Raw genomic sequence first — 12,932 nt, 5'->3', positions numbered from 1 at the left:
CCCGCACCATGTGAGTATTTCTCCTAGTTCTATAATCACAAAAAGATTACACAAGAGTAATTTTACTAACTTACATAGTTTCATGATCCGTTAAATCTATTTTATAATAAAAGTAACTTTACAATATAATAAATCATATCAAGTTATATCAGTTTGTAAGATTAATTTTATATAATTTTTTTTTATAGTTAGAGCATTCTCATTGGATTAGCTAAAAGCTAAATCCAATGAGAATTTAGTTATTAGGTCATAAAATCCCTCACATTGAATTAGCTATATTCCAAATATTTAGAATATAGCTACAGTAAAGTCTAAACTAATTTTCAAATTTGGAACACACTATTCATTCATCAAATCCCTTTTATATTATTTCTTTCTCTCTCATTTTAATATCAATTATTTCTCTCTCCATTTTAAATGACAATTGAAAAAATATAATTAGAATACAATTACTAATTAATATATAATATTATGAATAGTAAAATATAATAAAATAAAATAAATTCATAATTAAAAAAATTAAAAAATTTTAAAAATTATTAATTACTCATTACTATATAATGAATAAATGGATAATCCAATTTGGAGATTTGATGTGAATAATCAAAGTTAAATTCATCTTATATTATTTTATTATTATATAATGAAAAAATAACTATTCCAATATAAAAACTTATGTAAATATAATAGCTAAATACTAAATTCATGTTGCATTCATAAAAAATACCAAATGAGAATGCTCGAGGATTTTAAAAATGGAATATCAAGGTCTTACCCTTTATCGTTGGGTATGATTTGAAATCATTTGGCTCGAAACTTAACGAGCAGTTCAGATCCAGAAGAAGCACGCAGAAGTTACATACCAGTACATACACTGTAATAATTCCTTACTTCTCTACCTCCGTTCCAAACTGCCAACCCAAGGTTTTAAGCACAGAAACACCCGCGGAGAGCGGACTTCACTCCATAGTCCGTCCATCCACGCACTGACGCACACAGAAATGGCGGAGGTGGCGGAGGTGGCGCAGCATAGCGAGAGCCCTAAGACAGAAATCAAGGATTTGGCGCACGACATCGAGTCGCAGATTAAAGGAGCTATGCGCTCTCGCGTTGCTTACTTCCAAGAACAAGCCGAGTACTCTCTCTCTCTCTCTCAAATCAATTGGTACTAAATTTTCTCCTGGGAGATTCTCAAAATGCTTTTCGTGATTGGATGTTATAGGGGCGGAGAAAAAGTGTTTTTCGTTCAAATTTTGTCGTGTTTGGCTTGAATTGGGTACATAAGCATAATAGCAATAGTAGTATGGTTTGTAGAAACTTCTAGTAATAGTGGGTTTTGCAGAATATTGAAGAACTAGGAGTTTTATGCTTACATTTAATTTCTGGGTTTGAAGGTTTTCTTTGTTATGGGCTCCGTTTATGAAATAAATTCTATTCCAGGTACATAATTAACAGAGAAATATGTTCATGTGAGATCTAGCACTTTTCCATACTTGTTGAAGGTTGTGTAATAGTTTAATTTCTCATCAGAATGTCCCTCTCTGTTGTTGTGTTATTAGATTTCTATTTCTTGTTCTGGTTTTGGTAATTGTTGTATGCTTGCCTTTTACAACAGCACCTAAACTTCTTATCTGTTTATTTACGTGTATTTAGCTATCTTGTTTTCCCTCGACCTATAAAAATATAACTCGTTTTCCCTTGTCTTATTTCCATAAGGACGAGATATACACATACACGCATACATAGAAACATCCATATATGTATGAATATGTATCTTTACTTGTAGCTATATCTACGTATGTTTCAATATTTTGAGTTTTCTTTGTGAAAAGGAACTGTAGATAATAAAACAATAGCAAACGGAGTTACTGTAGATGCCTATTGGTTTTTTTTCTTTTGTTTGGGAACAATGTTGGGGATTGTCCTATGCATCAAATTCAGAAGGAAGGTTTTTGTACAGATCATAGTTTACCATTAAATGTGCTGTTTTAGTAAGTCAAGATTTTTTTGGTTATCCATATTATTCCTTCTATACATCAAGAATATATTGATTGATGTGATGGTGATAAAATCAATTGTAGGTTTATACTGCTACTGATTAATTAGTCTTTCATCTTTTGCATAAAATTGTAAGCAAGCTATTTGCTTAAAAGTCATTTTATTAGTACATTAGTGAGTATTTTGGGCTTTGAGCCTGTCATGGGCGATTCAAAAGTTGAGTTATTGGTGAAATTGTTTTTAAAATGCAGTTCCTTGACATTTGAGGGGGTACGGAGATTGTTAGAGAAAGACTTGGGGTTGGAGACATATGCTTTGGATGTGCATAAGAGACTTATAAAGCAATATTTACTGGAGGTACTTCTTCGGATCTAGGAACTTCTCATCCACTTATAATCTGAGTACCGTTATTGTCAGGGTAGTTTACCGATACAAAAAGATATTGTTGGGGTAGAAACTCTGTGCTTTGATATCATTATTTTCAATAAAATCATGTTTACCGATAAAAAAAAAGAAATATTATCACATCTTATTTTGTGCCATTATCACAAATACAAATTAATGTGAATGAAAAGTAGAGTTATTGTCTAGGAATTCCAGAAACAATGTATAGATGCTGTGAGGTTCAACTTAAGAACATGGATTGGAGAATTTCCCTTTTTCTCAACTTTAACCTAAGAATCTTAATGCCACAAATGCACCAAAAGGTTGTAGATGCAGCTTTCCAAAATCTTCCTACTCTAGTACTCTGCTTAATAGCATATAATTCCTAGCTGTACAATTGATTTTCACACCCTACTAAAAGAGAAATAACTAAGATTGACCTTGAATCTACCAAACCCTAGAGGCTACCAGACCCGCCTCCACCTTCCACCCACACTTGCCACCTCACCACCAGCACAGACAAGGCCGATAGGCCTTAGTGACTTCGTTGAGGGCCATCCGGCGCCGGTCCTCCCACCAGTGACTTGGACTTTTGCAAGGGTTTCTTTCGTCTTTCAGAGTGCTCCGGTGGCCATGCTATTGACACAGAAAGTTTCGCTGACTTTAGGCGAGGCTAATAGGAGTACTTCGGCGTCGATTTGCTGGTGTTTTCGTATATCCTAGAGGGCTATGGCGACAGACGCAACCCAACTGCCGCATCCCTCCATTCTCTTTAGCCGGCGAGTGACACCTCAGTCACAGACAAGGTCGACGGGCCCAGGCGACTTTGCTGAGGGCCGTTTGGAGTTGGTCCTCCCTTCGGTGAACTGTATTTTTGCAAGGGAGTTTTCCGCAGTCTCTGTTGACACAGAAAGAGTCGCCGGATTCCGGTGAGTCTACTTCGAGCACTCCGACATCTAGATTAGCTTGTCCCATGAGCCCTATCAACAGTTCATTTCGCAGATTTTTATCTGCCTCTCAAAGCTTTTTGCATAAATACTCGACAGAATGAAGCCCTTCAGCTTGGGAAGCCCTTGCATCTGAAGTCGAAGGTTTGATATCATTATGGGTTAGCTGGTGCGCTTTTGGGTGGAATTGAAGGCTATAGAGTTTTTGCCAGAAACATGGTGGTCTTCATTAAAAATTGTGGAAAGGAGCAGAAGGGTTTTAAGATTTGTAGTGATGGGTCATAGTGGTATAGAATGGTTGATAGCTACAGTGGAGGCCGTATTACAGGAAGGGGGAAAGTTGGATTTCACAAAACACTTGCGCGAAGGAAATAGAGCATTCATGGCTCAATGATGCTCCAACGACCATGGTAGGTATCTAACTGTCACCGAATATGGTGGAAGAGGCTGGTAGAGTGTTGTAGTCATTCCTAAAGGGTATGAAGGTCTGGGTTGGGAGAAGTTTGCTGTGGAATTACACAAAGCTGCGGATATGTTTTTAGCTGATGGGTCAAGGAAGGAAAACCAGAAGAAGAATAAGAACATCAACTTGGAGGTGAATCATAAAGACCCAAGTACAACCACGGTGGCGAGGCGATCATATGCGGCAGCTCTGAAGACGGGTCATGTTTCGGGGGTTCAAAGTGAGGGGAACGATGAAAGTGGTTTGCAGATCATGCCTCAGAACTAGCTTGTCACGATGCACAATTCTTTAAAGGAGATGAAAACCCAACTTGTCGAGTTGAAGGCAGCGATAGCTTTCTCGTCTACGAAAATAGACTTGCTTTCAGCTGGAGGCAACAAGGTTGTAAGAAACAAGACTAAGATAGGCCCGAATCCTTTAAACTCAGATAAAGGAAAACGGAAAATCTGATTAAGCTCTGTCCCTATAACCAGATCCAGGAGAGTATGGCTGGTCAAAAGGAAATCTGGGTTATTTGAAGTTGGTTCTACGTCGGGTATCGGCGTAGAGACATCAGTAATGGAATGCCATTCGGCTCAGGTAACACAGGATACACCGATAGTCGGTATTACACCCTTGGTCCCCGAAGAAACTATGGCTCCCTCGTAAGAGTTGAAGGAAAATGGTGTACTGCCGAGTCTGAAGGAGATGTAGGATCCGCTGAAGTTGCACATAAAGGGTCACCAGAGGTGAAGGGACTTGCTGTTATCCCAAAATCTCCAATGGGGACCCTGATACCATCGGAGAGAACCAATGGAGCTGCTGAGGAGGTATGAGATTTGAATATGGGTTTGGCATTGGTGCCTTGTGTAGAGGAATGTCTAGAGTTTGGAGTGCAGCTGGATACTGTGTTTGGGGATAATGTTGCTCACCTGGTCTCTCTTCCTCCAATAGCGGATTGAATTCTGCCTAAAGTTAACGAGATTCAGCAGTTTGTGAGAATTTCACATGGAGGATGTGAATACCAATTTAAAGAACTAATCACTACTATTGAGGCAAGCCACGTGCTTGAAACCAAATCAAGTTTCAAGAAAATCAGGGAATTACAACGTCTTTCTTGGGCAATTAACTATGACGCTAAGGGTGGTAGCTCAACTAGAGGGAAGTCTAAAGGGAGGGCATTGTGAAGACGGAAACAAGGGGTTGGGGTCGGGCTTGGTGTATTTTTGGTTGTTTTTTCACGGGATTTTTGGGTCATTAAGGGCTTTCTAATATGGACAAGATGTTTTCTTGTATATATTCAGTGTACTTGGTTACTCCTATTGATATATATATATATAATATTTGTACTTATAAAAAAAAAGAAATAACTTATTCTTCAATGTTCAATCAAATAAATAATTTTGCTTTTTGCTGAACCCAGATTTGCAGAAAGCAATCATCATGACTTAGAAAACCATAGAAAGAGTATATAGGCCTATCAAAAGAAAAAGTATACAGTAGTCATAATATTTTGCCTCCTAGTATGAGGGTGCGCTTGAATGTTGAACTGAATTAAGTTGAGTTGAATTGAGATGATAAAATATTATTAGAATATTATAATTTATTATTATTATTATTTTGGGATTCAAAAAGTTGAATTGTTTATTATATTTTGTGTTGGGATTTGAAAAAGTTGTAATGATATATTGAGATGAGTTGAGATGAATTTAACTTCCAAACGAAGCCTGAGGATGACATATTTGAGTTGCTTTTGTTTACATATGATATAATCATAGGACACACTTCACAACTTCTTGGGCGGGGGGTCATTTTCCACCCTGCCCCCTACCCGCCCTGAGCCACTATCTATCTGCCCCTGTTTAACGAATACCTGCTCTTCGCCCAACCATAAATTGAAAAAAATTCGTGGGTTTCTTCAACCAATCTTTGTGTGTAGATCTTGAAATATGTATACCAATCCTTACCAAGTCATGGTTGTAGATCTTCAAAAATGTGTAGATCCATACCAATCTCTGTGTAGAACCATGAGTCTTCCACTTGCTTTCTATAGAAAAATGGTAGGGAGGCAAAGATGAGAGGTACAGTGGGGCACGACCAAGACATGATCGTGGGTTTCTACAACCCACGACCAAGTTGTGGCTGTGGGTTGTAGTCTATAGAGGCCGATGGCCATGGTCGTGGATCTCTTAGCCATAACCAGTTCAAGTGACCCACGACCATGGGTCTGCTAGAAGAAATCTAGAAGAAGGTGAGGAGGAGGAGGAGGAGGAGGAGGATGAGAAGGAGATGAAGAAGAATGGGAGACTTGGCCGTTGGAGGAGATGAAGAGAAGAAGAAGAGGAAGTGAGCGACGGAAGACTTGGGGGAGAGAATAAATGAGGGTAAAATTAGGTTTTTTTTTTGGCTTATATAGTATGGGGTGGGCGGGTGGGTTATATATGGGCGGGTTGGTACCCATGCCCAAGCCTCGCCCGCTTTTAATGTTTTAAGATTTTGATCTGCCTGCCCGCCCAGTAGCCTGTGGGTGCGGGCGGATGGGCTGGGTAGGATGGGTATAGGAGCCCACCCTCCAGGCCTATGTCCTACTATAGCCTTGCCTTCTTATCCATTCCAATTCCAAATAGATAGGATATTGTTCTCTGAATCATCTGTGTATGCTAACCCTCTTAAAGCTTTGATCTTTTTTTTTTTTTTTGATAAGTACTTAAAGCTTTGATCTTACCCTTGAAACATGTTATGAGACCTCTAATGACGGATTCAAAAATCCAATTCCTTTACCCCCATCCTCCTTGGACTATTGACATAGATTGATATTTCAAATTTTGAACTCTGTTAAATGGATGGAAAAAGATTTGACACTCTGGATAGACTTTATAATATTTTTTTACTTTTTTTTTTGGGGTGGGATGGGGGAGTTTGGGATTTAGAATTGGAGATTTTTTTTTTAAAATTTTTATAAGAGAGATACAAGTAGAAGATGAAGTTGGCTAAAGAAAAAGCGCTGGGTCCGAATGGCTTTTCGTTAGGATTCTTTCAAGCTTGTTGGGAGATTGTGAAATGTGATGTTATGCAGGTTTTTCTTGATTTCCACTCCTTAAAAAAGTTTAATAAATGCCTTAATGCGATGTTGATTGCTCTCATACTGAAGAAACATGCGGCTATGGAAGTTGAGGATTTCCGCTCTATAAGCCTGGTGAGTGGGGTATACAAGATTATTTCGAAAGTTCTTGTTAATCGGCTAAGCTTGGTAATTGAACAAATTATTTCTAAGTCTCATAATGCATTTGTTTAGGGGAGACAATGAGTGCTTGGATCATAGGTTGAAGGAGGGAGTACCAGGCATTCTATGCAAGCTTGACATGGAAAAAACATATGACCATGTGAATTGGGAATTTCTCTTTTATTTGCTCGGGAGGTGTGGCTTTGTTGATAGGTGGATTTCATGTATTTGACATTGTGTTACTATCGCTCGCTTCTCAGTGCTAGTTAATGGCACCCCTGTTGGATTTTTTAACAGTTCCCATGGATTGCGGTAAGGGGATCCGTTGTTTCTTTTTCTTTTCGTTATTGTTATGGAGACACTTGGTCGGATGGTGAAAGCTGCTGTTGAAGGAGGTTTTTAAGCCGATTTTTCGGTGAGTAATGGTACTAATGACTCTATCATAATCTCACATCTCTTATTTGCAGATGGCACTCTCCTCTTTTGTGAAGCGGATCTTGGCCAAATTCAAGCTTTACGAGCACTATTTTTATGCTTTGAAGCCGTGTTGGGGCTTAAGGTGAATTTTGGTAAGTCTGAGATGGTGGTGGTGGGTGTGGTGTCTAGAATCAACAATATGGAAAATCTCTTGGGTTGTAAAGTGTCTTATTTGTCTATGAAATATTTGGGTTTTCTGTTGGGGGCAACCTTTAAAGCTAGAGCTATTTGGGATGGAGTCATTGAGAAAGTTGAGAAAATGTTGGCTGGTTGGAAATAGTTGTATTTATCGAAAGTGGGTCGACTCACACTGATTAAGAGCACTTTATCTAACCTTCTGACCTATTTTTTATCTCTATTTCTGTTGCCTGCAGGGGTGGTGAATATGATCGAGAAGTTATTTCGGGCTTTCTTGTGGGGTGGAGTGGGGGAGGAAACAAAATTCCATCTTGTTAATTGGAATAAAGTTTGCCCCCCATTCTCGATCAGCGGATTGGGAGTGCACAACTTGAGGACCTTCAATAATGCTCTATTGTGGAAATGGCTATGGAGGTACCACTTGGAGGGGGATTCGTTGTGGAAGGAAGTTATTGATTTTAGACACTGAAGTGTTTTTTTTGGGGGGGGGGCTATGGTGTGTGGGCTTGTGGAAATTTATTAGGAGGGGTTGGCAGTGTTTCGAAAATCATATCCGTTTTGTGGTTGGAGAGGGTACCAAAATCAGGTTTTGGCATAATGTTTGGTGTGGAGAGCGTGCTCTTGAAAGGGCCTTCCCAGCTCTCTATAGTATTGTAGTTAATAGAGATGCTTTTGTGGCAGATCTACTTGCATTTTCTCATGGTTCTCACCAGTGGAATGTCCTATTTAATAGGGATAATCATGATTGGGAATTGCATACTGTTTCAGAATTTTTCAGATTGATATACTCCATAGGAAGTATAATGGCACAGGGGGATAGGATACAATGGAAACCATTGGTAGCAAGAAGTTTATAATCAAGGCGTATTACAAAATATTGGCATCACAAGGTAATGTACGCTTCCCATGGAAATGTATTTGGAGGTCTCGTGTGCCTTCCAAAGTAGCTTTTTTTGTATGGACTGCTGCTCATGGGAATATTCTTACCACGGACAACTTAAGGAAGAGGGGACTCATTGTGATGGATTAGTGCTATTTGTGCAAAAAACATAGAGAATCAGTGGATCACTTACTATTGCATTGTGAGGTGACAAGAGTGTTGTGGAATGAGATCTTTAGAAGAGTTGATATTGCTTGGGTAATGCCATTAAGGGTGGTTGATTTACTTGGAAGGCAATTCATGTCCCCAGTTGGTGGCAGTTTGGAAGATGATTCCGTTGTGCATTATGTGGTGTACTTGGTCAGAAAGGAATGCGCAGTGCTTTGAAGATAGGGAGCGCACAATGACGGAGTTTCAGAATTTTTTTGTACACACATTAATTGCTCTGGTTTTCAGCCATTGTGCTTAATGGAAACAATGTTCATGACTTTTTTTCTTTAATTTAGCGATTCTAGAATGTATTTAGGCGTTCTTTTGTATACCTCCTGTGTACAATAGGCTATTTCATTCGTATCAATAAAATTTACCTCTTACTCATAGAAAAAAAATAAATGAAGATGAAGTTGAGTACTGAAGTTAAAACTGTTGAGGCTTGCAATTGAGTTAAGAAATCTGCAACCAACCAGTGGACATAGGGACTGTGACAGAAAAACCCAAAAGTTTGGCAAAGGACAGTTTGACCATCCTTCATGGTACAGTCTTGAGGTTGGGAAATGCCTTTGGTACATTCTGTTACATTAGCCTAAGAACCTCTCAGATTTTGTAGAGAGTACTAAAGGTTTGCACAAGATGGTCAAAGATTTTACCTGTGTGTAGTGATGTAGGATCAGATCTAGGCCTATATTTACTATCTCTATAGTAATTTATGCTAGTTTAGCTTAGGTTATTTGTCTATTTGATATTGTCATTCTAATTTTTGACACTATTACAATTTTTTTTTAAGGTAAGTTACAGATGCACTCAATGGCCTTGAACCGACAAGTTTACCCACAACCTGAATTATAGTATCATTATCATTAGTTTTTTTAATAAAAATCTCTATCTTATTAAAAGCACAAAGGGGTGCAACCCAAGTCCACATGGTGGATACAAGAGAAAGCACCCGATTAATCTATAGTCTATATTTTACTGTCTGCTGTAATAAGCAACATCAGTACACAGTGGAAAATTCTGATGACTGACGGGCCTGGTTGGTTTTAGATTGCTTATTGGATAGCCGTGTGAAAGTGGAGAATTGCCTTGTCTGCGTGATAGCTCAGTGAATTTGACTTTAGATGATTTTAACAATTTTGTACGAATTCCAATCATTAATTCATACATTTTGTATGGATACAAATTGTTGAGAAGGGGTGTATAAAGATATTATCTCATTTATGATTGGCTAAACTTGTCTATTCTATATGCTAGTGCTTAGATGGTGCTGATTCTGACAATGCCTTGAAGACTTCTGGGGATATGGGGGAGAAAAGTGTGACCAGAGAAGTGGCTGACTCATCTGAGGGGCTTCATTCCAAGAAAGATGTAAAGGATTCGGAAGAAACTCCAGTTATGGGCCTTTTGACAAGACATAAAACTACCAAAGCTGGATGTGAGGAAACTAAAGCCAGTGAAAATAAGGAAGTTCCAAGTGAGAGCACGATAAAGAAAGCTGTTAGAAAAAGAGCTTCTTATATCAAAGCTAATTCCATGTATGCTGCTTCATCTGCAAATTTGTTACCAATTTCAATCTCTATCTTATTAATGTACTTCAACATTCAGTGTATCATAAATTGATTTTCTCTTTCCCAATATGTTATATTTTGGCATTCACACTAATTGTTTCTCTTTCTTTTTTTCCCCTTTCCAGGAAAATTACAATGGCTGAACTTCGTCGACTTCTGGAGAAAGATCTTGAACTAGAGAAATATACTCTTGACTCCCAAAAGAAGTTTATTAGTCAACAATTAGATGATGTGCGTAAAATTTGTTCTTGCATCATTAACTTCTTGAAGCACACCATACAGTTAACCTTGTTCACTATTATATTTAGGTGTTGCAATCTTGTGAATTTTCTGAAGAAAAACCTACAAGTAATGTCAAGAAAGATCTTAAGAAAACGTATGATGGGAAAGCATCCAAAAGGGTCAGTAGTGAAGAGAGTTCTGATTCCTCAGATAGCAAGGATGATGAAGAAGAAGTGAAACCTCGAAAGAAAAAGGTTCCAACAGGAAAGATGCATAACTCTGATGTTAAAAAACGGGGAAGACCTTCAAAGGAGACCAACATATCTAGTGGTAAGCAGAGGAAGGCTGCGAAAACAATATCAAAGGAAAATTTTGATTCAAAAGACGGTGAAATGTCTCTGAAGATGGTCAATCTGATGAGAAACCTATGAAGGTTATCTAACTTATCTTGTTTTCCTAGCTCCAAAAAGCAGATCAAATAATATATTGTTTTTTGAAGCACAATTTTTATGCAAATATGCAGAAAAAAGACAATTCAAACCCTGTATATGGGAAACAAGTGGAGCATCTGAAATCAGTTATCAAATCTTGTGGAATGAGGTTTTTCTTATTTGACTCTTGTAATGGTTGTAGATTTTGTCAAGGTTGATGTCTTGATGTTATTGATCTCTTTCACAGTGTTCCCCCATCCATTTACAAGAAAGTAAAGCAGGTGCCTGAGAACAAACGTGAGACCCACCTGATAAAGGAGTTGGAGGAAATATTATCCAAAGAAGGCTTGTCTGCAAATCCTTTGGAAAAAGGTATAATGTAATTCAGCTTTTGTTTGGTGTGTTCACTTGATCTTCAACTGTGAATAACTGGTATGCTTATTACACTGATATGGTTTACTTCTGAAAGATGTTTTTGAGACCCAGTATAAGAAGGAACAAGTGTTCTAGAAGGTCATGGAATTCATTTCTTGTCAGTCATAGGGTCTATATGATTTCGTCATCCTCCTCTCACCGAAGCCAAGTTTTTTTTTTTTATCGGTAAACTGAAGCCAAGTTATTAAAAGTGAGTAATTTTGTCTGCAGAGAAAAGTAATTCCAATAAGTTTTGCTCCAAATACCATTATAAAATATATAGGTCATCCTTCTTTTAATGTGGTCGTGAGTCCACCCTTTTAGGCTAAGGTCTCAAGGTGGTGTTTGGAGGCAAATGCACATGTGCGCCTAAAGGTGCCAAGCTGTGTGCACCTGTATAAAGATGGACATGATGTGGTTTCTTATGCTCAGAAATCAAGGAAGTCAGAAAGAAGAAAGAAAGAGCAAAAGAACTTGAAGGCATTGACATGAGTAATATTGTGCAAAGTTCACGTAGGAGGTCCACAGCCAGTTTTGTAGCTCCTCCAAAGCCCAAAGTTCCAGTTGAAAGCAATGGTGACGATAATGAAGATGGCGATGATGACAAAGAAAACGGAGATGATAATGATGAAGATGATGATAATGATGATGACAGTCAGAGTGAAGAGTTTAATGAGGGTAAAGTATTAAGAATTATTTTAAACTCTGCTTTAGTCACTTATATAATAGTTGCTGCAGTCTCTTCAATGAACTTTTCTGAAGATCTTACTCAGTTCCCTAAATCTTAACCTTTCATATGCAGATGCTGATGAGGACAGTGATTAAGTTCTTCATAAGTGGACTTGCAAGATTATGGATAACAGAAGCCGTACAAGTAAGAATGTACACTGTATTTTATTATTCTTCTGATTTTTTTAAATTTTGTTTTGGGTGTGGCAGTGGTTAGTCTTTGATGGATTAGTGATCTACCAAGTTTTGTATGCTGTCATTGTGTATAACGTGTGACAGGCATGTGGCGGGTCTGTTTTGATTAATTTTACCACCCAAAAGAGCTCCCCACATATATCTCGGTCACATTGATCGGGCAACAATGATGTTTTTTGGAGACTGATAACAATTGGACAACCCCTCAAGAAGATTTGTAGCATTGACTGTCGATTTATATAATTTCTGCAAGTAAAACTGTTCAGGGAATGCATTTTGTTAATCGGGAATTTGAAGGAAACGCAAGTCAGAAGACTCAAAGCCAAGTTCTTTATGAAATTTATCCTTCAGGGCAAGACTTCCAAGCAATGTTTTGAATACCGGTGATTGTTTCGGTCGAGGTATTGAAATAAAATATTTCGGTATTGGTACCGTTTTGAAATAGTTTATATATGAATAAATTATATATAAATTATAAATAATCTGGTTTGAATTGGAGGGTTAAAAAATGAGCTTGCATTTTGAAGAAATGAAAAAAAAAAAAAAAAAGTAAAGGCCGAGATCTATATATCGGCTGGTACGGGCAGAAATGGTTGAAATTTTGACTGGTACGAAACTATATCTTTCTCTGTACCAACCGGGTGGTTGGTACGACATATTTCAGCCATATC

General features: G+C 38.0%; 1 protein-coding gene across 1 annotated transcript; it reads left to right on the top strand.

The window, feature by feature from the left end:
* Positions 1–816: 816 nt before the first annotated feature.
* LOC108982332 (glutamic acid-rich protein-like) lies at positions 817–12,656 on the top strand. The gene is made up of 12 exons (XM_035686173.1): positions 817–1,165; positions 2,250–2,355; positions 6,923–7,060; positions 7,462–7,553; positions 8,762–8,849; positions 9,957–10,237; positions 10,396–10,501; positions 10,579–10,920; positions 11,016–11,092; positions 11,171–11,295; positions 11,770–12,015; positions 12,140–12,656. The coding sequence occupies exons 1-12, from the start codon at positions 1,002–1,004 to the stop codon at positions 12,160–12,162; spliced, it is 1,788 nt and encodes a 595-aa protein (XP_035542066.1). The 5' UTR covers positions 817–1,001; the 3' UTR covers positions 12,163–12,656.
* Positions 12,657–12,932: the final 276 nt, after the last annotated feature.

The sequence above is a fragment of the Juglans regia genome, chromosome 16 (genome assembly GCF_001411555.2).
Source record: "Juglans regia cultivar Chandler chromosome 16, Walnut 2.0, whole genome shotgun sequence".
Classification (NCBI taxonomy): domain Eukaryota; kingdom Viridiplantae; phylum Streptophyta; class Magnoliopsida; order Fagales; family Juglandaceae; genus Juglans; species Juglans regia.
Note: the sequence above shows the minus strand (reverse complement) of the source record. Positions and strands in the feature narration are given on the sequence as shown.